At 40.7% G+C, this 26,946-nt stretch overlaps 2 protein-coding genes across 12 annotated transcripts in view; one reads left to right on the forward strand and one right to left on the reverse strand.

Moving 5' to 3' along the window:
- Positions 1-18,854, reverse strand: part of LOC308089491 (ral guanine nucleotide dissociation stimulator-like) — a 47,563-nt gene extending 28,709 nt beyond the window's left edge. For 6 of the 10 annotated variants that reach the window (XR_013933512.1, XM_080434244.1, XM_080434250.1 and 3 more), the window contains exon 1: positions 1,388-1,725. Coding sequence is in view for 9 of the 10 variants with exons in the window: in XM_080434244.1 (XP_080290370.1) it covers positions 1,388-1,564 (177 nt within the window). In the remaining variant the exon portion in view is untranslated. Of the gene's footprint in view, positions 1-1,387; positions 1,726-7,060; positions 7,450-12,078; positions 12,374-18,212 lie in introns of those variants that run through there. The other 4 variants (XM_080434249.1, XM_080434247.1, XM_080434243.1 and 1 more) reach the window with 4 other exon arrangements.
- Positions 18,855-21,464: 2,610 nt separating this feature from the next.
- On the forward strand, positions 21,465-26,926 carry ptgesl (prostaglandin E synthase 2-like). 2 transcript variants are annotated; one of them, XM_080434259.1, is made up of 7 exons: positions 21,465-21,791; positions 22,412-22,609; positions 23,844-23,899; positions 24,058-24,210; positions 24,517-24,717; positions 24,916-25,033; positions 25,327-26,926. In XM_080434259.1, exons 1-7 carry the CDS (start codon positions 21,477-21,479, stop codon positions 25,453-25,455), a joined length of 1,170 nt encoding a protein of 389 aa, XP_080290385.1. In that variant the 5' UTR covers positions 21,465-21,476; the 3' UTR covers positions 25,456-26,926. The 2 variants fall into 2 exon arrangements, with proteins under 2 accessions (XP_080290385.1, XP_080290386.1); XM_080434260.1 differs by having other exon boundaries at positions 21,465-21,785; positions 22,421-22,609.
- Positions 26,927-26,946: the final 20 nt, after the last annotated feature.

A 26,946-nucleotide genomic window follows, 5' to 3' on the forward strand; every position in this document is an offset into this window, starting at 1 on the left:
AACATAGGCATCGGGTCTATAACTAATATAACTCAGAAGGTCATACGATCCCTGAGCAAACTCCCATTTCAACGCCATCTGACCTTCTCTTGCTATATGATATATAGGCTAACTGCTGAGGGCTAGCACAGAGCCCAAGGGATCAACATATGTCTTAGGTTTCCTATCACTAACCCAGTTGGACCTCTGCCTAGTAACCCAGCATAACACCAGCTAAAAGCATCAAATCTGGATACTGTAATAAGGTTCAACAAGCATAACTGGCAGGGGGGGGAAGAAAGGCTGCCATTGTGGAGGCAGCCGCTTTGCTTATGAAGGAGTGGGGATTAGGCATTAGGTAATTGTGTTAGTGGAGAGGATTAGATTAAAGGAGAAGAGAGGGAGAGAGAGGTTTAGCAGCCGAGAAGAAACTACACAAGCCATCTAAAGCCACAAGAGACGCACAGAGAAACGCGAGGCGTTAATAATGTGCTTGTGATGTCCAACCTGCTGCTTACAAGGTTGATTACGTTAAGAAACAAACACCGGCCAAAAGAAGGGCTCATAAGGATGAAGGTTACGTGTCCCAAGTGCGCAAGCTGGACACAAGCCCTTCCATGTGGTATCAGTTATCATCCCGTCCTCATCTCATCCGGCATTATGTAAGAGACCACCAAATGTGATTACTCACCCTGCTTGCTTTAAGTGGTCAACTGTACACAATATAATCAGTGTTGTTGTGAAGAATGCTTCATACTTAATGGATGCACAATTATTTACTCCTGATTCAAGGGTCCCCTGTAGATATTATATATGAACAGTGCAGAGGCATGAAAGAAACAACTGGCATAGGAGAATGGCTGAGAGCAACTAGACTTTTGGGAGTAGCCAATACAACCAGCAATCATTTCTAAATATGAGGCCCACTTGTAACATGGGTTACATGAATCATCACTTTGCAACGTGACATTAGGCTGCTAAACAACGGTCCTTTCCATCACTGCCACTATAACACTTGTGTTCAATAACACATCGTCACAATCCAATCAAACAAGTGAGCAGTGGTGGTGGAAGAAGTACTCACATTATTTTATTTAAGTAAAAGTATCAATACTGCAATGCAGAAATACTCTGCTGCAAGTAAAAGTCCAGAATTCAACATTTATTTGAGTAAAAGTACAAAAGTATTGGTATCAAAATGTACTTAAAAGTACCAAAAGTAGAAAGTACTCATTATGCAGAATGTCCCATTTCACAAGTTTTCAAATGTATAAAAAAATATTTTGAAAATTGTACTTAAGGCTACAGTACTTAGTAAATGTACTTAGTTACTTTACACCACTGCAAGTGACCAACAAAAAAAAAATCAAAAAAAAAAAATCAAAATCAACTACATCATCATCCTCACCTCCAACGAGGGCAGGTCAGGGTCTAGGTGTGTGAAACTGCTCAGAACGACGGTACTCTGGTCCTCGGTGACCTCCAGCCTCACCCCATCCCAGATACTGCGCACCCTCCACGAAGCGTCAAACATCTGATCGAGGTGGTAGCATCCCGAGTTGACGCTCAGCGTCTCGGTTTTCATCCCGACAACAAACAGACCATTGGTGCCACAGCTACAGGCTGGTGATGATCAGTTGTTATGTTGTCGGACATCCATGTTTACCCCCCATACAATACGTACGGTACAGTACAGTACTAACTGCGGTGTCTCTCTCTCTCTCTCTATCTGTGGACGCTGCTCTCTCTCCCACCGGCTGCATGCGAGCCGTAGGCAGCTTCCACTGAGTCACACTGGGCTCGTTTGGCCCATCCCCCCGTGTGACGTCACGCGTCTGGGAAATGATGCTTCCTTTCATAATAATAACTTTTCCACAAAGGAACAATGCTAAGAGATTTCCATACTGTTAGAATGCTAATTTATACTAAAAATAGATAATAAAAAACAGTGGTGGGAAAAGTACTACACATTTTTTAATTAAGTAAAAGTATCAACTGCAATGTAGAAATACTCTGTTACAAGTAAAAGTCCAGAATTAAAAATGTTGTTGAGTAAAAGTACAAAAGTATTGGTATCAAAATGTACTTAAAGTACCAAAAATAGAAAGTACTCATTATGCAGAATGTCCCATTTCTCAAGTTTTCAAATGTATAAAAATCATTTGAAAATAGCCGATCTACAAGCTCACAATGGCGACGCGACGCATTGTGAGCTTGTAGATCGGCTATTTTCAAATGGTCAAAAGGTATACAGGGCTGAAGTGGTTAATGTATGTTTTGTAATAATAATCTAAATCTAAGTAACTAAAGTTTTTAAATAATTCTAGTGGAGTAAAAATATTTTTTTTGTCTATGAGATGTAGTGGAGTAGAGAAGTAAAAGCATTGAAAATTGGAAATACTCCAGTAAAGTAAAAGTACCTCAAAATTGTACTTAAGTACATTACTTGAGTAAATGTACTTAGTTACTTTACACCACTGATTATATATTTAATTTAATCTATATAATCTGGAAGGATAGATAGATTATCTATAGACAGACAGACAGACAGACAGACAGACAGACAGACAGACAGACAGACAGACAGACATGTTGATACGTAGACAGGCACACAGGCAGACATTCAGGAAGATAGATGGACAGATTTTACAGTACAGAATTGAAACATGAAACCACACGAAACCAGAAATCAAATTTTGACCCAGCATTAGTATTCTACCGCAAGGTAGCTTAATGCTTTTCAGGATCAGATGTGAATCACCCCTCTCCAAGGGCAAGTACTATCAAGCCATTCAGTTGGTTATGCTGCCTAAGTATGCTGTGCCGGCCAATTGTATTATACATCCATCACTTCTAACCAGCTGAAATAGTGGCTTAAATTTATACCCCCTTCGACATGAGTACGTATAACTGAATGTCTCCCGTTATTCTCACACAGTGGTGGAAAGCAACTACCGGTAAGTACATTTACTCAAATGCTGTACTTACAATATGTACAATTTTGGGGTACTTTCACTTTATTTGAGTATATCCATTATTCAATACTTTATACTTCTACTCCACAACATCTCAGATATAAATATTGTACTTTTCACTCCACTACAATTATTTAGTTAGTTACTTTGGGAATTTAGATGAATAATAATAATTAATCAAATTATTAATCAAAAATCTTCTAAATCTTTTGAAATCTTTTTGATCTACAAGCTCACAACGCGTCACATTGCGACACATTGTGAGCTTGTAGATTGGCTATTTTTGAATAGAAAGTATAAAATAGGGCTGAGGTGGTTAATGATCAATAAATATAATCCAATAACATTCTGACATGGGCAGTCTGCTGCATAAATGGGCATTCTGCAGCATAACAATACCACAGTATTTCTACACTGTGGTATTGCCAAAGTCTGAGTACTTCTTACACAACTGTTCTCACAGCATGTTATGTGCATTGCCTTCTATATATCTAACATAAAAGTTATTTTCATAAAACATTGATGACAGCTGACAGGCCTCAAACGCTTCCATGCATTTTCCATGTAACATCGCCCCCTTTTGGTCAGTACTGAGACAAACAATCCACATTGTATTACTCAATAAAAAGGGACAACAACAGGTGTGACAACAAATTAAGTTGACATCTGCCTGAACAGCAGGGCATGCTTCTTCCTAAACACGCCTGACCTCACTGACCTTTCTCATCATTGTGCAAACTTTTCCATTCTATCTACTGCTATGTTTCATATTTCACACATCTGCAGCTGTTTGAGGAATAAGGCTCTGTGTGTGTGTGTGTGTGTGTGTGTGTGTGTGTGTGTGTGTGTGTGTGTGTGTGTGTGTGTGTGTGTGTGTGTGTGTGTGTGTGTGTGTGTGTGTGTGTGTGTGTGTGTGTGTGTGTGTGTGTGTGCGTGCGCGTGCGTGCGTGCGTGCGTGTGTCACATTTGTGTGTGTCACATTTGCAGACAGATACTGAGAGGCTGCTGAAGAGAGCACATCAGTAAAGGAGAGAAAGACCAAACAAATGAGAAAGAGTGAAATGAGAAAGCAAAAGGCTCTTATTTTATTGCGAATACTGAAAACAAAATAGCAACTATGCTGGAGTTCAGCAAAGCGAATTAGATAAACAAAGTGATGCAAAGAACATTTAGCCAACTGTTATATTCAGACTGACTATTAGCGTGAATGCAACAGAAGAAGAGTAAGCTCTGGAAAGAGACAGACTATTTTAGGGGTGCACCAGTTCATCAAACTAATCAATTTAATCAATTTAAAACAAAGAAATAATCAATAATGAATTTAAAATAAAAATAATAAATTTCAGGGGGGAATTGCAATTTCACAAAAACAAAAATAGCCTAGCTACAAGCTCACAACGCGTCACAATGCGACATGCTGTGAGCTTGTAGATCAGCTAATTTGTCTATTTTGTGTGACAATGTTGAACGATGAAAAATAGAATAGGGCTTAAGTGATTAATCAGGTTAAAAATTATGATCTAAATTATTTAAATTATTTATAGAGTCGCAAAAGGAATCAATAGAATAATCACTAAGAAAATAATCAATATTTGCAGGCAGCCCTAGACTATTTGACTGAGATTTGACCAAGCAGGTGTTTATTTTCTCTTATTTCCTTTTACTGTCAGCTCACAGGTGCCAGAGGCGGAAGGATGCAGTCATTGCTCAGAGCAGAGGACTGCCAATGTTTTAGCTTATGGGGATTTAACTAAAGCACCATGCATCCATCTGTTGGAATTTCGCTGAAAATCAATAAAGTTGGATGTTGTTATGCTGCTCTGGCTCTAGCAGACCAGCATGTTTTACTGCTCTCCGAGGAGAATGACATCAACGGTCTAATTGTCTATTCCTCTCTCACACACACGCACACGCACACACACACACACACACACACACACACACACACACACACACACACACACACACACACACACACACACAGATCATGTGATCATAAATAAATAAATACTATGACTTTTCGAGTGCACATATGTAGACAAATACACATGTACACACACAGCAGCATGTACGTAACAACAGAACACAGAGAGGAAGCCTAATGCCTGGTAATAATCGTTTCCAAGTTGAAAAATGCTCATACATTTTTAAAAGATAGCGGGAATTGCTGATCTGCAAGCTCACAGTGCGGCGCAATTTCTCTTTTTAAAAATATCTTTTAAGTATAAAATGATTAAGCACTATATCTAAAGGTAGGGTAAGTGAAGTTATATTCTGATTGTAATCAAGTGTTTGTTCAGTAACATGAGTCTCCATGTCACTCCAGCCCTTTATTAAACAGATCATGCATTTTCAGGTCGGGATACCAATTTTATCCAATCAGGACAGAGAGCTCAGACCGGATGCAGATTAAATAAGTGAAATTGGAAGTGATGACAAAAAGAAATGAGCAGACAAAATTGGAACTGGAGCACTATATAAAAATGAAGCTGATAAATGGGTACTCTCTCCTGATTGGCTGAAATTTTGCAACCCACCTGAATATGTATTTTTGTTTATTAAAGAGCTGGAGAGACAGGGAGACTCCTGTTACTGAACAAACACTCTATAGCAATGATTTGTATCAGAATATAGTGCTTTAACCTTTTAACAAAAAACAAATAAACGTGTTTTAACCAAAAACTATCACCCGATCTTTAATATGTCAGTCATTTCTTTGTATATCTAAGTTATTTGACATATCTGCCCCGTGCAATTGTTGTTTACAATGCCTAAAAGGCAAACAGGAATGTCATTTTTATATACTCTATATGTTCCTATGTTCAATGCCAAAAAACACAGTTAAATCCTTCATCGCAATTATTTGTATGACAATGAATCAGGTAAAATGTCATGATCGTGACAGCCCTAGGTGCTGGTTCAATTCCAAACAGACAGCCCGGATCTCTGGGTAGGGGAAGTGCGTCCTTATTTTGGGCAAATCTTCACAAATCTTGTTGTTCCCAAAAAAAATATTTATAGCGAAAATACCAAATCTACAAGCTCACAAGGTGTCGCAATGTGACGTGTTGTGAGCTTATAGATCTGCTTATTTTGCTATTCATCATATGCTGAAGTATATAGGGCTTAAGTGGTATTAACACCAACAGGTGATATGACACAGAGCGAGGTGTTTATCCACCAGTGTGCTCCAGCAGAGCTGATCGAGTGAACGACAGCGTAGAGAATGCTGTGGTTATTACTGGGCATAACCCACGCACTGTTATGCAAGGTGTTTCTGACAGACATATCTACATACTTTTTCTCAGCAGTCAGCATAACCATTATTTATCCTTATAGTTATAGGTTAAAAACAAACAAAGAGAAAACCGGACAATGAAACTGTCTTTGGGGTTATCTTTGAATACTTAAAATATTTGTTATTTGACTGGTAACATCATGGTGGATTTAGGATTCCACCTGCAAGAGTCAAGGTTTATCTTCCTGGCCTACTTTAAGTGCCTTTGTTGACAGCTCTCTGTCAGACAGGTCTCTGTGAAGTAACAAAACAAGACAGGAGAGGTCACCATAGGGCTTTCTGACTGCTAATCTCTACTGTTTGGGGGAAGTGAGTCCAGTATTTTGTTTTCACCTGAGAGAGTAGGAATGTCAAATAATGAGACAAAACAGGATAGACACAGGAAAGAAAGTTCTAATGGGATTTTAACTAAAATAGACCAAAGTATAAAATTATTTCCCAATATTGAATTGTGATACCAAGAGCCATTATGTAAGACTAGAAACCTACAGTAAAAAAAAACAACGTTGATTTTCTCAAACTCAATCTCTCTGATGGACACAAAAATGAATGTATCGCAATAATTTTTGTCCAATAATGACAAACTACCAATGAAAGCAAAGATCAGTGCTTGATATCTGGTGAACAGTAGAACACTGAAGTAGTACTGCAACATTCCTAACGTTGTCCTGACATCAAGCTTAACAAGTCTCCTCAAACAAGTGTCCTTGAACAAGAAAGTGTGTTAATATACTGTACATGCAGGTGTTTACAAGCTAAACGTGTTCACGTTTAAACAATAATTAAGGGGCAGCAACGCAATGCCTACCTGTCTGTGTCTGTCTGTTTCTACCTGCTTCACCAGCACAGCCCGGTAAACAGACTCACTATCCCAGTAGTGGCCCGGTCTCCCCAGCAGTCCACAGGTCCACCGGGCCCTCATGGACCGCATTACTGCTTCGCTTAGAACTGGGACAGGACACTTGGGATCAGAACAGTCTGTCCTGGGAGCCGGAACTAGTGACAGCGCCTCCCCTCATTACAGATTGGATGAACCCCTCAAAAACCTTCTCGTGATAGATGTTTACTTAACAAGCTGTGTCAACATACTATGGGAACAACACTAGAAAACATTAACTTTTGCTGAAAAAACAAAACAAACAAAAAACATCCAGCTTCTTCCACTGTAGGTCCGTCCATAGGTACGTCCATGTCTGAAACAATAGTTCTCACCCGACACAGCAACACGGTCAGGTAGATACCAAGTGTAAACAGAAAATGAAACCGTTTGGCTTTGAAGTCTCAAGGGGATTCCAGCGGAAGAAAATGCACTGTGAGAAAGTAATGCCATCCATCAGGTAAATGCTGGTGAATAGTGGTGGCTCTACTAGAATCACTTTCAAATAACACCGACGTTACAAACAACCATTAGTAGGAAGTACAAGGTTCAGAGTCCCAATGATCAGACAAGAGACAAGAGACGAGAGAAAATAGCCCAGTAACCCCACAGGCAAAGCATAATTACAAGTGAAACGAAAGTGTTAAATAAATAAGATCTGAGATAATAGGTAGAACCTTTTTTGGTTTGTTTGTTGTTGTTTTTACCTAGGAAGAACATGTTGTTAAGATAAGAACGATAAGCTATGCAAGCTTATGTTATCATGGAAAATATATTTTACTTTCAAGACAAGAGAATAATTGATCAAGAGAAACAGAAGTGTTTAATAAATAAATAAGATTTTTTTTATTTTTTATCTAGGAATAACATGTTGGTAAGATAAGAAAGATTGGCGGCGTTCGGGTGACGCAGTGGTAAAGTATCTGCCCACCACCGTGAAAGCTGAGGGGTTGAATCCACCGTGGTGCATTCGGCTTTGTCGAGCGTCAATACTAACACAATTGGCCCGTGTTCGGGGGAGGGAAGCCGGGCATGGAGGGTGTTATTTGTCACTGCACGTAGTACTCCTACGGGCTTGGGCGGCACTTGTCAGCAGGGAGTGTGAGGCGGGAGGAGTAGGACGAAGGCTCTATGTCTTTCCGGTGGGGGCTCCTCACTGGCAGGTGAGTCAATAGGATAGCAACAGCAGTGACAACACCCAAATGTGCGTGGGGAGGAACTAATTGGCATAACGACTAAATTGGGGAGAAAAAGGGGTAAAATGCAAAAATTCCATCTTATTATGGAAAACATTTTTTTCTTTCAAGAGAAGAGAATACTGGAACAAGTTCAACCTCCGACCCACACCCCCACCCCCTACCCTCCGAACCCCCTCCTATTATGCACTGGCCTTGTACAGTCCTTGCTATGGTTACGGGGCACGGCGAGCGTACTTTGGTCTTCAGGTGGAATAATGTGGCCTGCACACTTCTATCACACTCAAACACACACCAAAGAATAAGGGGAATGTATCAAGCACTGTGGTGTTATCCAGCTCGGTCCACTGGCGCAGTGAGAGAGGAAAGAACACGATCCCACAGACAGAGACACATCTCTGAAAGAAGACTTATCCATTCACAGGCACCCCAGAGAGTTCAAACCTTCCTGACTACTAAAAAGACAAAATAAAGGCCTGCTCTTAGGAGCGCCATGGATTTATTCACTTCCATTATTTCAGATGCAGATCCATTCAGGTCCAACTCCTCTTTGCTCCTCCGAGCTCTTGGCATTTAAAAGCGCTTTCTCATACCGACTGCAGCCAACTGCCAAATCATTTGGAAAGCAAGGGCTCTCGGAGGCAATTTAACAATGGCTCCCAGAAGCAGCCAATCTGTCCACAGAAGGAAGAAAGCGCAGCCTGTCAGTTTAGAAACCCACTTTGTCTGAGAAAGAAAGTTACCCCTGGAGCAAGATATCAGCAGAGTAATAATACATAACCGGCAAAACCAGGGTACATTCACATTCAATACCACAGTTGTGACGTACATCAACACATAAATCAAATGTACTAAAACTACGAGGATTGAGTGTCACGAAGGTCTTATAGAGAAGGAGTAGGCCATAGTATATGTACAATGTGAGCAAAATGCTAACAGGAAAAAGGATGGCTTTGGCTGATGATAAAAGAAGCCTGCTGTATGTGTTTAGGAGATAAAGTACCGAGAATAGCACAGAGTGGAATATAACGTGTCAGAAATAGATGCAAAAATAACAGGAAACAGACAAAATGTTTTTGATGAGTAATGACAATGAATTCTACATGGAATACAATAACCTACAGGGCTTAATTGTTATATGCACATAGGCCTAGTTGTACTGTTGATAGCACAGTGTAGAATTAACTAGGCTTATATGGCACAATAGGGCTGTAGAGTATTTAAGAAAGACAATCAAATTCAACAGGAAACAAGTAGAATCCCTTTGATTGACCATAACAACAATGCAGGCAAACATAAATACAACAACCTACAGGGGCAACAGGGGCAGGAAGAGAAGCGGTAAAGGGGTAGATAGAACTGCAGTTAAGTGACAAGAGATTCAGCAGTCAACATAGATTGTCAAAGGCTTTCTCCTCATAGCAGAACTCAAGAGATTCACATTTCCATAACCAAATTTGCAACAACAACTACAGCTAAGTAGTTCTGGGCGATACTGACAAAGTCAAATATCTCAGTTTTTATTACCGTAATACCTTGATATTGACAATGTGACAACATTTTGTGGATGAATATTTGTGCTTACATTAGACATTTAGTTACAAATATTTTAATAAAAAGATCATTAGTAATGTGAACGTGTTGACCAACCAGGTCAACACGTCAAACAGGTAACTACAGTCTGCTGCACCCAGGACCAGAACAAGTGCTGGATGATCTTCACCAGAGGTTTTAGATTCTACTGGGAAGGGAAGCCGTCCGAAGACGGCAGCACACATGCCAAGATAAGTGCCGACAATGGTGAGCCAAGTCTGAGTTTCCATGGATGGCTGTTAAAGCTTCCATTTGATTTGATTGAGTGGACTGTTTTCGTCTATCATGTCAGAATTGGTTGACATCAGGAAAAAAGACAGAAAACTTCACAGAGGCATTCTTTGCTTTTGCACTCAGCTAAAATATAACTTCTGTGTGATGCAGCCTTTAATGCTGCTAAAGGACAAAACTGTATATCACAGTATTAGAACTAGAAAAGGTGCTCTTCGGAGCACAGGTCTCCGCCAGGTGAGGTAGGTTATTTTGGGCCAGCAATGTTCGGAATTCGCCAATCAGATGGAATATGAAAGATCGGACGGATCCGTCTTGATCACTTGACTATAGAGATAATGTGTACCGATTTGCGTGATGTTTGGACAAAATATGTAGGAGTAATATCCAAAAATAGTTTTACATAAGTCTTCTGCTATAAAAGGCAGATGCGAAAAATGCAGGGGAAAGGCTTTTCCTTGGCCTCTAGGGAATGCGCATACAAAGTTTTACGCAAATCGGTGCATTTATAGGTAAAAACGCGAATCGGCTTGTTATAGCGCCATCATGAGGCTGATTTGAACATTTTCAGCCAAGAGGGAATATGCGTGCAAATTTTCATGGAAATTGCACGCTGTGTTCATGATTTGAGGCATTTTGTTCAAAACGGACTCCTGCAAACTGTAGAAGCCAATCTTAGCCAATCAGGATGGAATATGAAAAATCTGAAAGACCAGTTTCGTTCAATGACTATAGAAATACTGTGTACCGATTTCCGTGATGTTTAGCCAAAATCTGTAGGAGTAACTGTCACAAAATATGTTAAGGAAAAATCTGCCTACTGGTGGCGCTATAACTTATAAAATTATATAAAATGTGGGGCAGAGGTTCTGCTCTGGCATCCAGGGAGTGTGTGTGCACAGTTTCGCTGCCATCATGCCAACGGTGCCGGAGATTAGCTGTTCACAGACGGACACACGGACGGACACACACACGGACGGACGGACGGACGGACAGGGTGCAAAACATAGTCTCGGCCAGGCATTTGGCCTTGCGGTGAAAATAACCAAAGTCCCACTCCCAGGTGATATCTAGTCTCATACAATGATATCGATATATTCCTACAGTAACTCTACAGCCAAGAGCTAACTACTATACTGAAATCTATGCCTGCATAATCATTTGTGTAATTGTATCTATAGTGTGACTTCGGTTTCAATAATAAACAATCATAAAAGAACGAGACCTACAGTGACTTTGGTTTCCACAATAATCAATCATAAAAGAGACCTACTGGCATGTCGACATTATTAAAAAAATAAGAATTATCTGAAAATGAGTGCCTGCTGAAAATAGTCTTGCTGGTCCAAGATGCATAAACGTCAAAACAAAATGTTATTCTCATGGTGCCAATAATCATGATGATTAACGATACAACAACAAAATAACTGAAACCAACGCTAGCCATATATATTTGTAGATTTTTCGATCAAACAAACACAAGAACAACATAGGGACATATTCAATGGACTCCATGAGATTTCAGGCATGACTAAACACGTCAAAATATCAAAGGGCATAGCCTCCTCCGCTGGGAGAATGGGTTGCCTAGGACCGCCTGGATGTGTGCCAGACTGGCACAGAGGAGCTGAACTGAAACTGGTGGTACACTACAGCATAAAAACACCTCATCTTTGCTCTCACCCCTGCCCTGTTTAACATCTAGAAGCACTCCTTCACACTCTTGACCTGCATGTGTGATGAATGCACACCTATGCAGACCACCACAAACACATTTGCCTTTATAGGCATCAACACAAATATACCGTACACATACATACATGGGACACAAGTATAAACAAACACACACGCATACACACAGAGCCACATCACAAAAGCTCTGCTGAGACTGGTAATGTATAAAAAATTTAACAGGAGACACTTGCTCACCAGATCGTCCAGGATGGTGACAGGGAAATCAAACATGCACATCTTGACAGGCTGAGCCAAGGCATTGTGCAGACTGAAGAGGGACTTAGTATCCATGCTGCATAACAGATCACAGAGCCAGCAAGCAGACTCAGAGGACTTGGATGGGGGAGTTGGGGGGAATCCTCACACAGCAACAGATTGCTGTCCTCCTTCTTGCTTCAAACATACGTAAAGAATAAAAAGAAAAAAGGAAAAAAGAAATAAAAAAACTCCCAGGCTGCCTGCCTGCTGCTACCTTTGCGACTCACTCTGCCTCTGTCGCTGGCTCTACTGAGGACTGGGAGGAATCCGTCTCTGAGAAAAAGGAACATCCACCACCACCACCACCACCATCCCCGCTCCCCTTGTTTCCTTCTTCCCCCTCCCCTCCCCTCCCCTCCCCTCCCCCTCTCCCTCTCCCTCCCCCCTCTCTCTCACACTACCCTCCAGCACACCCCAACACTTGTGTCCCTCACAAGGGAATGTCTATGTCTGTGCTAACAGCAGCTGCTCTGTCCTCTTCTATTCCATCCTGCAGATGTATGTAGGTATTGCCTAACCTCTCGGCAAGATTCAGCTGCGCGCCTGACCGTCGTGTTCTTGCGTCTCGCTCTGCCCAGAGGCTTCGTAACGCTCACTAAATCATTCACACTCTTCTACCACATCATCACAACACTGCTTGAAGCTGCCTGCAATGAAGAAAGGAGGGGCTGAGAGACATTACAAGCTCCAGATGTAGCAGGTATACTGTGAGGTGATGCTGATCCCCCCTCTGATTTTCTCCTGGCTTATTATGCTGCAGCATCGATATAAAAAACAACCTGGGCAGGATTCAAGGAATGAGTTGCTTCTGCAAATCTGCTGTGTAAACCTATTAAACATGAAGCAAGATTAATGTTTCTTCAGGGATATACCCATGTCCTCACTTTTTCCCACCTTTATTTTTGCTTACCATTGTTTAATATATAATACCTTACAAAATCACCACAAAGGAAACTGACTCCCCTGCTTCAACAACTTAAGCCCGTATGAAATACAAGACAGTATACATGAACACAATGTGTTGCGACGCTGTGCCTGTGAGCTTGTAGATTTGCTATTTTTGCCATTTGTGCAAATAAAACGAACAATTACAATGTATTTTTTTTTAAATATATTTTTGGGACTTTTCTGCCTTTATTTGGATAGTACAGTGGAGACTGACAAGAAACAGGGAGAGAGAGACAGGGAGTGACACTCAGCAAAGGTTGTCATGGCCTGGGATTCAAACCCACGACTCATTGTTAGGCTGCATTAGAGCCTATATGTGGTATGTGCCTTAACCAATCAGCCATCGGCACCCCAATGTTTGGAATTTCTTGGAATATTTTGGCAATATAGGGACACCAGGGTTAATGTGGTTAAGGACAATGGCATTCTATCTGGAATCTATGGCTGAAAACATTCAAAATATTTTTTTTACCAAAGCTGAGATGGACACAATGGCTCAAGATGTTTTATGTTAGTTTTGTTTTTGTTTTGTTTTGTTCTTGTTGTACAGATTGAAAGTTTGCTCTGAAGTCTGAACTGAACACAGGATATGATAGACTGGATAACTGACTTGTGAAGCAATTAAACAATGCAATGGCCCAGCTTTGAAGAAACATATCTGTTGTTGTGTAGCACTAGTAGCAAAGACGAGTTCAGACATTCGGACATTCACGCCAAACAGGTTTCCACATTTAAAATATACTTCTTCACACTGGCATTTACAACTCCACACAAAGGTGAGGCCCAAACATCAGAATGGTTCTTGCCTCCACAACGTAGCCTGCAGGCTAAAACTACACAGTACAAGAGAAGATTTAAAACGGAACAGAAAAGGACAGAATTCTATGCATCCCAATACAAATGCAAATGACCACTGACGTTAAGATTTAAAGTACAGTGCAAAGTGAAGACAGAGTGTCATTAGGTTCACAAACAGACGGTGAAAAGAATGCAAGGCTGGAGAAGGAGAGAAGAGCGAGAGAGGGGGGCAGAGACAGTGTGAACTGCTTTCACATGCAGAGGCTGTCCCACGGCTGAATACTGTAGAATGCAGTTGTCATGGAAACTGTTAAGGGAAAGCCATCTCCTCACAGGGCAGAATCCCTAGCAAAATTACACTTCATCGTACGGCTCGGCACAAATAACAGATTTTCTGTTTTATTTTCACCGAGCAACACAGTTGGGCGGCAAAGTATAAATAAGGGATTTGAGGAGCAGTCCTCCACTTACACAGGGCAGGAAGCTAGACTGTGTATAACCAACAGTTCAGCCTCCTGTGGCCTAAGACAAAGGCAGGACAGGGTGGTGTAGGTACACATAACTACACAAGACCAAACCAGACAACCGCAGTTAATCTACAACACATGACACCGAGTCGAAGTCTATAATTAGTATTCCCTGCTATCAGCAAGGCGTGAGTAAATTCAGGATGTCGAGTTTTGACTCGTTAGGTCACAACGTAGCGTTTAAGTCAATTTGACTTTTTTTATGGCTATAGGTGTGTCTGGAGATACTCTCGCAAATCATTGGACCAATGAGCTCCAAATTTCTTGTGCACACTGCCAGTGCCAAATAGAACATGGCAGTGGTGGCCATTTTGTGGTTCCACAGATAGAAAGCCCATTCATCTCCCCCATAGATATTTCTGAAAATATTTATATTCATTATTTTAAGCCTGGAACCAATTGGCCATCCAGAGTCCTGGTGAATCATGACCATAAAACATTTGATTCTGTGTCAAATCATATTTGAAAACTGCAAAACAAAAGGCAAGGGTATTTATTAAATATAGTATATAAGCGGACAGGTCAAAATCATGTCTTAGTGGCCCCATCTAAGGTAATCTGAATTATGTTCTTAAAAATGTATAATAAGAACATGAATTATGTAATAATAATATGTTTTTTAATGTAGCGCTACATGTCTAAAAAAAGTGTATTTTCTATATTTTGAAAATACTAAATATTTCAATTAAATAAATATTTTTTATAGAGATAAAAAGGACAACCTTCTTTCTGCACACACACAACTAATGGTCCTGGTGGAAGAAAAAAAAATCTCCCTGTGGACAAAGAAAATCTCTGATTGTTGTCACATTCCATCAGAGAAAGATGTCAGATGTGCTAGGAGTGAAGTCAGGCTTCAAGAACAGAGTGCTATTAATGCTCTTTGGAAAATGGAAAGCCTTGTTGAAAGCTTACAGCTCTGTCTGGACACTGCAACATACAGCAGAATAATTACGATAATAAAAGGCAAACAAAATACTTATGACGACAAATAGCAATATTATATACATTAGCCTAAATGAAACACGTTTTTATTGGTAGTGTTATATTTAAGTGTCTAGGCTTTTATGAGGTGTAGTATGTGGTGTAGTATGTGAAATTAACACTAGACACCAGTCACTTACGTATATTAATCGGATATGGGGTTCCATTTGCTAAAAGGTATGTAAACATTTCTATTTAAGGTCTAAAAGCCTTATTTGTTTAAATAATGGTGAAGAAACTGGTGAATGTGGTGACTGTGCATGGTGGATGAAAAACACATTTTCTTGCCCTGATGTATCATGTTAGGTAGCCCAATAAAGACCAGCAAATAATATGATATGCCTTAAAGTTAAACCCTATGGCCTGTGTTCAAAATCTGGATCAACAGAACAAGATCCTCTTAAACCTCACCCTGCCCATTTGTAACACCAGATATTGCCTCAGTCAATTCCCAATTATAAGATGTTTAAACGCCACGTTCTTTGAGAGAACTTTGTAACAGCTTTGAAACGCCAGTCTGAGAAGCTCTTGGCTGTGTTTTTATAGCCATCTAGATCACTGGTTCTCCACAAATGGAATGAATTTGGTTCCATTTGAACACTTTACACAGAGGATTTCACATGGTAGATTGGGGTCCCAGAGGTAATGGATCATATCAAATTGGGGTCTGTGTGCTTATGTATATCAAACTGGAGGTCCTCGAAATTAAAAAAGAGAATTGCTGATCTAGATGATGCTGAAGCGAAACAATGGGACACACTCTTGGACACAGGCTACGGCGGGGCACTGACGAAAGAGCATTTCCTAGAGAGTTCCACTTCAGGGCCAAGAGCATCACAGTGGCTATTGTTAACGCATCTCAATGAGGCCTTTGCTGAGAAAAAAAAAGAAAAGAAAAACAAACGCAGGGACACATTTGCGTGTGTGTATGTGTATATGTGTACGTATGAGAGCGAGAAAGACAGGGGGATAGATAGATTGAGTAGGGTAGGGAGAGAGAGAAAGAGAGAGAGAGGGAGAGAGAGAGAGAGAGAGAGAGAGAGAGAGAGAGAGAGAGAGAGAGAGAGAGAGAGAGAGAGAGAGAGAGAGAGAGAGAGAGAGAGAGAGAGAGAGAGAGGGGAACGGGACCGCCAATAGAATATCATAAAGACAGTCAGTCATCTGTGTATTACGGCACTGTCTGCACCTGTTCTTGGTACATACACATACTGTACAGTGCAGATACCTCTAAATCATCTATAAAAAAAGAGAGAGACAAATCCTTTTTTGCCATGTTTTATTTGATGTAAGTTATGTGTCTCTGTGTGTGTGTGTGTGTGTGTGTGTGTGTGTGTGTGTGTGTGTGTGTGCGCGTGCGTGTTCGTGTGTGTGTGTGTGTGTGTGTGTGTGTGTGTGTGTGTGTCTGTCTGTAAATTTACCTTCTATATGGGCTCTGTTTTCATAGGTGCTTCTTTAATCTAGTAGGCCTATGTATTTGCTTTAATAATTTGTATGTATATATATATATATATATATTTATTTATTTTTAAACTTGCCATGGCAATGTAATGTAAAAGGTTAAATGTGTCCCAATACCAATAAATGAATTGAATTGAATTGAATTGAACACATGTAGGCCACACACAGACCTGGAAGCAAGTTTGGTGCTTGGAATGGGTTGCTGTGTCTTCATGCATTATAATTTTAATGGTATGCATTAAAGGACGATGACTTCACCCATTTTCAACCTATCTTCATTGGTCATCACTAATGTTCATGATAAAATGGTACCATTTTTTTCCTACTGGGTCTGTGTCTCATAGGAGGGCTGTGGACAGTTCAGAAACCCGCCTACCAGTGACATCATCGATGGGGAATCCAAGCTAATAGAAACTGCAGGCTTTCTATTCCAGGAAAGTTAACATGCTATAATGGAAGACATTGTTCTTGCATAAATAAAAATCTAAATACAAATTTTGAAATCTTGTTTGAAAAAAAAATCTGCCTAACGATGATGTCACTGGTAGGCGGGTTTCTGAAGTGTCCACAGCCCTACTATGAGACACAGACCAAGTAGAAAAAAAAGTACCATTTTATTGTGAGGACCAATTATATGAGGATATAAACGTTTATGGGTGAAGTCGTCCTTTAATCACCTACAGCATTATTCAAACATTAACAGTGATGCCAGCCTGACTGCAATTACAGATATTGATTTCAGGCAGGGGAGGGGGTTGTTGTAGGTATTTTGATTAAATGTGTAATATATGTTTAATTACAAAGACACATCATCCAGCTCAGGTGCGCACCATATGTAGCCATTCCCAATCTGCTATAGCAGTGGTTCTCAACCAGTAGTCCGGGGACCACCAGTGGTCCTTCAAGGGGTTCCAGGTGGTGCCCGGCTAAATGATGGAGCGTTGTTAACCAAATGGAACCGTATAGATCTTTTTTGAGAGTGTAAAATGAAACCAAATGGACATGTTTCATTTATTAGGCTCTCAAGAGTAATTTTTTTTGTAAAACAAATCTGCACAATTAGAGAATGTAGAAGAATTGTTATTTTGATTAACATTTGCCTGTTATTTCTCCTATGGTAGGCCTACCACATCAATACAACATGGAACTGTGGACAAAATCTTATCAAACGATGACAAAATATTCAAAGTCTTGGGGTCTGAGAGCCTAAATCTCATCAAATGGTGGTCCGTGGCTCAAATGCCGAATAAATAATGGACCTTGATATGAAAAGGGTTGAAAACCACTGTGCTATACGTTCAAAGCATCAACAACACTCGAAGGACATGATGATCAATAAACACAAATATAACCTACCTGTTTTTCCAGCATGATCATTCTCTCAGAATCATGACCTTCGTAAAGAGCCCGTATCCATACACGTTCAGATCAGATGCACTTGTCTTCTTCTGGCAGCATCAGCATTTTAAACGGATTTAGTGGAGGAAAAAAAAAGAAATGTGATGCTTATATAGCTAACATGGCAACTAAGGATGGTCGGTTTCTATTATGCTTTTATCCTTGAGGGAAATGCCCTCAATGACTCGATCACCATGTCTTGTTGGTAGCATCCGTGTAAAAAAGCATCACTTCGGTGTTTTTGTTTTAAATTATAATTATTCTGAAAACCGAACAGTAAATGAGAATATAAAAAAAAAATAACCCGCCGCGAGCTGTATGCTAGCTGCTAGCCAGCACAATCCAGCGATAATCTAAATTTTATTTGTCTTCCTCTGCCTACATCATTTTTTCGTGTATTCTCCTCCTCCTCCAGTCGTGCGTGGAAAATAAAAACAGAACGGCTGTGTGCATATCACGCACGGACGGCGTCTTTTATGTAACAAATCCCATTCCGTTATTCGACAGCATCCCATAATAATAACGATGACAATAATGCCAGATAGTCGACGATCGAGATGTTTGTAAATTTGGATCACTACATTGATGCTTTAAATGGATGCTGCTGGCTGGCTGCTGCTGACCCGTGGATGTGTTTTAAAGGGCTGATCTGACCACACCGAGGAGCTGCAGTCCACATAATACACACACAGCGGCACGGAAAACTGACGTTCTTGAACGCACCCCTCCAAGTGGTTTATAGTGTGGTAGTACGACGGTGTCGCGTGCGCACCTCAATGTTAAATTGGTAAATTTTTCCCGGAAAAAAAAGGACTTTACTTTGGTAAAGTAGGATTTGAAGATGCATGTTACAAAGTCACATCATCATCAGACCTGAATGTATCCTTCGACAGTTCAACTTCTTATGCCCATAAAGACAACCACTATGAATTGAGTAAGGACCCCATTTGAAACAAACCATTTAGGCTTTCATGATGGGCTTTTTTTTTCTCCACTGTTTTGTTTATTTCAAGATTCAGAGGAATAGACAAGAATATGCAGAGTCAAGTAATATCAAAAGTAAAAATATATAAAAATTGTACAATCTTACTCCAGCAAGGAGGAGACTATACCCTGAATCAAGTTTTTTCAAACAAACAAACAAACAAAGACAACACACGGACAAATGTGCAGAAAGAAAGAGAATAAATAAATAAACAAACATTATACCACATAATACACATCACAACAAAACAACAAAACAACAAAACATGGCTTGATCACCCCACAAAGCAAAACATATAATGAACATAACAATACACCCACGCATAGCTCCCCAATAAAAGACATACTAGAACAACCCAACTGCGTCAAAAATCATGTCTCAATATACTCAAATTCATGCCTATACTCAGTCTGGAACAGCATGGAACTGCAAGTTGTTTACCAGTGCAAGGAAGGGACCCCAGGTTTTTCCAAACTGTGATACCGAGCCTCTCAAAGTGGTTCTAATTCTCTCTAATTTAATCAAGTGGAGTACATCTCTAATCCAGTGAAGATGGGATGGGGGAGCAGAGGACTTCCACTTCATCAGAATTAAACGCCTAGCTAAGAGAGTGGTAAAGGCCGGCACCAAGTGAGCTTTGTATTTCGGTAGTGATAGAGTAGGGGGAGAAATTCCAGCCGTAGCAGTCATTACAGTTGGTTCAATTGGCTTTCATGGGCTTTTTAATCCTATTTAGTTGACCTTGTATTTAAACTGTACTTTCATGTGCTTTTTTTCCCTGCAAACTTCTAAATAAAGTATTCAATCAATCAATCAAATGACTGGCTGGGCAGATTTTATTTTTGTAGCAATTTGTAGCATTTGTAGAAATTCTAGAGGTTCAGGCCACTACGCGGCCCTCACCATTCTCAGGGTTCTGAAACAGCCCATGCCAGGGGAAATGGGGAGGGAGAGGGACAACAGCAGAGGAGAGCATTCATTATCATCTGTCTGATCATGGTGTCATTTGTGGGAGGCTGGGAGCTGTCTTTATTTGGTGCTTTATAGAAATATTAGTTGATCAAGGCCTCTTACTAGATGACATGGATTTAGTTGGTATATGTATGTTACAGGTAAATTGGTATTCCAGGTAAATTGGAAAAGAAGCACTTGTTTTCACCGCCCCCCAGGCAATTATGTAGAATCAACGCTAGAGGGCAATGCAAGCCAGACATGAGCCCCACACCACACACGAACGCATGCACACGCGCACAAACGAGCACGCACACACGCGTGTGCACACGCGCGCGCGCGCACACACACACACACACACCCGCGAACAGCCTTATTCCATGCAGTTGAAGCACAAGGGGGCGAGGGGGCGGTGCTGGCGGGCTATGTTAGTGCAGTGAGTGGCAGTTGGGGCAAACGCAGTCTCCACAACATCATTTACGATTCTGTGCCTATCGGTACATAACTCGGACGGCGCTTAGTCAACTAGCAGACCATCGGCCGGTCGTCGCGGGCACTCGCGGCCGATTCCTCGGCCTCAAGGTCTGCTGAGTCGGCGCGCCTCCGTCATGGTCCAAAACTATACTTTATCGGCGAAAAAAAGTAGTCCGTGGTTGTTTGAAAAAGTAATGTCCCAAGTGGGAGTTAAACCCAGACTCCCAGTGGTAGTGGATGGGGAGTCCAATGATTATCGAAGTGCGCCATTGAGGCTGGTGCTTGCATTTCCTGGTTGCTATCTTGTTGTCGTCCTTGCGTCAAAGCCTCGCCTTGCAGCCCCTCGCCTAAAAACAAGCGCTCCCCTTCCAATTTACCTGGAATGCCAATTTACCTGTGACATATACACTCACACACACGTGCGTCCGTGAGCGATCACAAGCACACGTAACAAGCAAACAAAACTAATTAAATAATACATTCAAATCAAATTAATTAGGCTCTAGTTTTCACAGATAGGGTTTTTAAGTAGGCCAGTCAGTCACAAGAAGACAGTAAAAGTACAAATTTGCTGGCTTGTATTAAGGAATTTAGCTAATAAATAATAACAACATCAATAACATTCTTGACAGGCTATATAATCGCAAAAACAAAAAAACAAACACACACAAATTTATAAAAATAAATTAAATTTTTAACTTAAATTGCAACAAGGCCACGGGAGCAACGCTGCTCTTGAACGCATCACCGTGGTGGAGGAGCCTCAGTCAACGCGGAGCACTGTGGGAGTTTATGTAAAAAGCAAATCCAAGATGGCGGCCGCCTGTGCCAGAGCTCTCGGTAAGGTCGGCTTGCACGTTCTGGAGTCTCCGGCGTGCCGTCCTCGTAACATATCATCTCCCCTGGTCCCTCAACAACTCTCTCTGTATGGGTCCAGGAGGGCCTACGGGACCGGAGCCGGCGGAGGGTTCCGCTCCAGGCTGTTTAACGGTGCAGCCTACCCGGCTCTGCGTGGAAGCGGCAGGGTGCTCGGGTGTGCATTTCTCCTGGGTGGAGGGCTCGGCTTGTATCAGACAATAAAGTTTTCTGTTAAACATCACCTCGCCGAAGAGGAAGCCAAGGTTACGGTAAATAGTAATAATATTATTGCATCCGATTTGAAGTGGATCATGCCTTTATAATATTGCTTACGAAACAGTTGTGCAGATTAGAACCGCTGCCCTACAACACCAGTTGTCCTACAAGACCAGATTGCCCTTACAGTGGTTATTTAACAAATGTCATATGTCAAGTGCCCACAGTAAAATCCACAGTGTTAACTCTATGAGAGTGTACAAATGTAACGCAATGATCAAAAAAAGATGCGCTTAACTCAATGTCATTATTCTTTTTGTGTTTTTTTGTGATGTTTTACCCTGCTGTAGCCTGTATCTTATAGTACTGTGTTCGTTCACACACTACTGGCAGCTACAGCTCTAAAGGCTAGTAGAGGCTGCCATTCATTTTAAATGGAAGCCAGCTACATGAAGATACAAAGTGACAACACGTTTGTAGCTGGTGCAAAATCTACAAAACTAACTATGATCCAAGTTGAGCTGGCTTGTATCGCTGTGTAACTTTGTATCTCTTGGAGCTGGCAGTGTGAACTCAGCATCGCTCTGTATCGGTATCTCAACTGCTGTGCATCCTCTGGCGAATTTCCCTTGCTGGATCAATAAAGGTCTATGATTCTTATCTATTATTTCAGGCTCCTGCTGCTCCTGCTGGTGGATTGAAGCTGACTCTGTATCAGTATAAGACCTGTCCATTCTGTAGCAAAGTGCGAGCCTTCTTGGATTACCATGGACTGGACTATGAAATAGTCGAGGTGAACCCTGTGATGAGGAAGGAGATCAAGTGGTCGACCTACAGAAAAGTGCCCATCTTAATGGTTGATGGTGAACAGGTAAATAAGGGGTTCCATCTAGTACTGACTTATCTCTCACATCCTGCCATCTCTTAGATATTTTTGTAAATAGATTAGATACACATTTGGTTAGTCCTCACACTATGTTTCTGACCGATACCTGAATGTACATTCACAATTAAAGGAGAGATCCGGACATTTTAAGTGTTATCTTTGATGTGTCGCTAATCACTCACCATCATTGAAATGGACGTTGAGTTATTCCAGAGAGTCCCCTGTCGTGCAGTTTGGCGACCCCCTCCGTGGCATAATGGGAGCCCGTGTAAGAGTGAAAATCGTCTATTATAAACGATGCAAAGTTAGTTTTTTCTCTACTACTGCTCATCGTGGAGTCTCATGATACTCAAACATGCACTGAAAGTCGTGCACGAGCTATCGTTCGTGCAGAACTAGACGACACTGGTTGCTTGTTTCTTCCACAGACGCCAGGTTCGGTGAGTGATTAGCGACACATCAAAGATAACACTTAAAATGTCCGGATCTCTCCTTTAAGGATGACATTTAGTGGAGATAATCTCCTTATCTAGTGTAACTTAAAATGAAAGACCAACTGATGGAGTCCAGTGTCTAGCTACTAGGCGACACTTTGACGGTACACCTTGCTGTCTTGGGGACTGGACCAGTGGACCTGTTAATAGTCCTTCATGGGGTTTCTCTCCAAGTGCTAAATGTCCTGCAGCAGTTGTGACGTAGAATTATTGCTTGATGTCTTCAGGTAGAAAGGGAATGGTTTTGGAAATTTGAAATGTTCTCATGTTGTATAATGATGCCCTTCTTTGGTGAAATAAGGTAAAGTTGCACAGTGAGTGAACCACACATCTAGATGAAAGTGTAGTAAAGCCCCACTTCCAAGATTCAGTCCCTGCAATTATCATTCTGCTTCTACATTTATTTATGTATACGGTACATTACATTTTTCCAAATCTGCCTTATCGTGGTACTATACCAGCAACTTGATAAATAATAAAAAGACATATGTCATGAATGCATCATCCAATAAACTCCAAATTCGCATGTTGGGTGGGCTATTTTTAGAGCGTACCTCCAAAAGTGCTTTCCATTCTACTTATTTCTGTATCTTAACAGTTGTTAATCACAGGATTTTATATAGCCCAAGCATGCTGTACATTGTTCAACATACAGCTTTGACTAAAACACTTTTTGTATACTTATACTGTCTGATGACGTCTACTTTCTTTCTACCATTTACCAGCAACTGAATGACTCATCAGTCATCATCAGCTCTTTGAAGACCTTCTTAGTCAGCAAGTAAGTCACAGCATCCTTTTTAAATTACATTGTCCTCTTGTGATCTAGCGAGCCTAATCATTTATTCCACAGTTTTTATTGTAAATTATAAAATGTCATGCCAATATCATTCACTGAACAGAATGTAATCATCTTTTTTCTGCTACGATTTCTCTCAGGGAGAAACCAGTCAGTGAAGTTATTCAATGCTACCCAGCGATGAAGTCTGTTAATGACAGTGGGAAGGAAGTGACAGAGTACAGCAACAAGTATTGGTTGATGCTGGACCTGGAAGAGACTTCGAAGACGTACCCAGACAAAGACACTCAGAAGTATGTGGACTTGCCAGCTACACAAGTTATTTTCACCTAGCTTGTACAGCTGCTCTGTGTTTATTGTCCATAGTCACACAGCGGCAAATTAGTTCTTACGTTACTGTTGGATACCCCTTTCCAACAGGGTGAATATGGTCAACTGTCGCTATTATTGCAGTGTATTGGCATGATTGATTTAGTATGAGTAAGAAGACTTGGGCAGTGAACTCTACTTGAACAGTGAACAATCTAATGTTAATTGTACAAATATTCGGTGTTCTGCCTCACTGTATCGCTCACCTTTCTGCCCGTTTCCTGTTTAAGAGAGGAAATGAAATGGCGCCAGTGGGCAGATGATTGGCTTGTGCACCTCATATCTCCCAACGTATATCGGACCACCGGTGAATCCCTGGCCTCTTTTGACTACATTGTCCGTGAGGGCAAGTTTAGCAGTTTTGAGGGTTTCTTTGCCAAATATGTTGGCGCTGCAGCCATGTTCATCATCGCCAAAAGGCTGAAAAGCAAGTGAGTAACAAACAAAAAAAAGCACTTTAATGACATACATTGATCTCAGATCACAGTTTTGTTAATTCTGTTTAGGATACTGTTGCTTTGATTCATGCACTCTTTACTATTACCCTAACCCTTTTCAATGCCTGATGGGGAAAATTTGCTTGGTTATGTTTAGTTCGAACACATTTTTGCTTTGTTTTTATTGTCCAGATACAACCTGCAGGATGATGTGAGACAGGACCTCTACAAGGCTGTCAATGACTGGGTGGCAGCCATTGGCAAGAAGAGAAAGTTCATGGGTGGAGATAAGCCAAATCTAGCAGACCTGGTGAGGACAGGAATTAGCGGTTGTTTTCATCTACTGTATATGTCTAGGCTGGTAGCATTTAAGAGTTGCTTGAGTAAAGCCAGTTTTGGGTCCAGATATTGAATTCCTAAATAATACGTTTCTGAAGTGTAAATGTTATTTTACAGTTTTGTGATCTTGGCACCAATTTCATACTAAATGGCGCATTTGGAAACATGCAACAGCACTGCAAGCATATTAGTATCAAACATTATCTTTATTAAAAAGTGGTAATAGTTTATGAACAGTATATCAACATTTCTCTCCATTTGTAGGCAGTCTATGGGGTCCTGAGAGTGATGGAGGGCTTAGAGGCGTTTGATGACATGATGCAGAACACCAAGGTTAAATACTGGTACAAGCGCATGGAGAAAGCAGCTCAGAACCATGAGGGGAGGTGCTGAAGCCACCCAGAGGCGCCACCCAGACAGTTAACAGGACAAGGAAATAAGAGTACAACAGCACTTCAAGCTTGTAGAGACTGAATCGGCAAATGCCACAAGAATGTGATTGGCATTTAGAGGCTAGAATGCCTATTATTTGTAATAAATGGAAATAACTGAAAACTAATAGCCTGAAAATATCCTGCACTTCAAGGGTCGCTTTTAAAGCTACAATCTGTATGTCCGTTTCTTATTGATATTGCCAACCAGTTAGGTGTCCTACTAGACACCAGGGTGGCTATTTCTCAATGAAGACCATTTCCAACAATTGCAGATGTGCTAGTTACATGGTATTAACATAACCGTACAGATTGGTTAATACATTTGTAATCATTAAAATAAGTCCCAGATTGTAGCTTTAAATATCAAACGTTTTACGTAGGCTGGATAAATCTTGCCAGCACCTAGAGGGCAAGATCTAAAAATGGACGCATTGGGAAGTGCCATGTCAGATTTTCACATGTATTCCTTGCAATAGAAGAATAGAATCCAGTTTCATCTTTAATTTATTCCTCATTTTCATCTGTAAGATCTGTTCATACTATAGCACAGCATGTGCTTCTACACTTTATTTTGGTAGGCTATTAACCACTTTGAACCTGGCATTTTGGGCATGCCATTACAGGCGAAACGGCAGATCTACAAGCTCACAACCCAATGTGACAAGTTGAGCTTGTAGATACGCCATTTTCATATATAGTGCATAAGTGGTTATTTAACCACTCCAGTGTGTTGGACTTGGAGCATATCCTGTAGATGTGTGGATTCTGTCCTTCATGGTATTGTACCTCAATCACCCTAGAACAAGATGTTCATAAGGTCTTACTTCACTGTAAACAGGGTTCCTATGCAGATGTATGGTAGACAGAATGTTGTTTACATTGTACTGTAAACATTTCACTTGTTTTTGCTTCCTACAATGCAGTAATGGTTCTTCACCCTTTCCTTTCGTATGAGATACATTTTAAGTTGCATTTTAGACATACTGTATCCTTCCAAAGTAATGTCTACCTCCAGATTAATGTCCAAGGCTGTGGAGAGGAAAATTAAAGCTCACATTCAAAAATACAGTGAAGTGAAAATAAGACTCACATTTGGACATGTGGCAGTGCCTGAGGAAAACCCATCATGGTTTAAAGGCATTGTTTACCTCTTAATTCTGTTCTATTATTTTGAAGATGTGCTCCATGTAAGAATTGTTCTAGGTGAGCTTTAATGAAACTTAATTTGGTTAATCTTTATTTATTTCTGATGGATAAGTATCTCTTCATAATTATGCTGGATTCATAAATTGAGCAGTTGGAATGTCCCTGATACACATACTGTCAATGTTAGACCAATTTCTCAGTCACTGGTTTTAAAGCCACACTGATGTGCATAATTTTAATTTTAAGAAGTTAAAATAAAGTAAGAAATGTTTGTCTTGTGTATTGTTGCTAAAAGCCTTGCATG

The sequence above is a fragment of the Gymnoscopelus braueri genome (assembly GCF_963280865.1).
Source record: "Gymnoscopelus braueri genome assembly, chromosome: 7".
NCBI lineage: Eukaryota > Metazoa > Chordata > Actinopteri > Myctophiformes > Myctophidae > Gymnoscopelus > Gymnoscopelus braueri.

What these genes read in the sequence shown, in the direction of transcription:
- ptgesl (XM_080434259.1), top strand. Translation starts at nt 21,477, where the DNA reads ATGGCGGCCGCCTGTGCCAGAGCTCTCGGTAAGGTCGGCTTGCACGTT. An exon ending in AAGAGGAAGCCAAGGTTACG is followed by an intron (nt 21,792 to 22,411) that starts GTAAATAGTAAT and finishes CTATTATTTCAG; the next exon opens with GCTCCTGCTGCTCCTGCTGG. An exon ending in TAATGGTTGATGGTGAACAG is followed by an intron (nt 22,610 to 23,843) that starts GTAAATAAGGGG and finishes ACCATTTACCAG; the next exon opens with CAACTGAATGACTCATCAGT.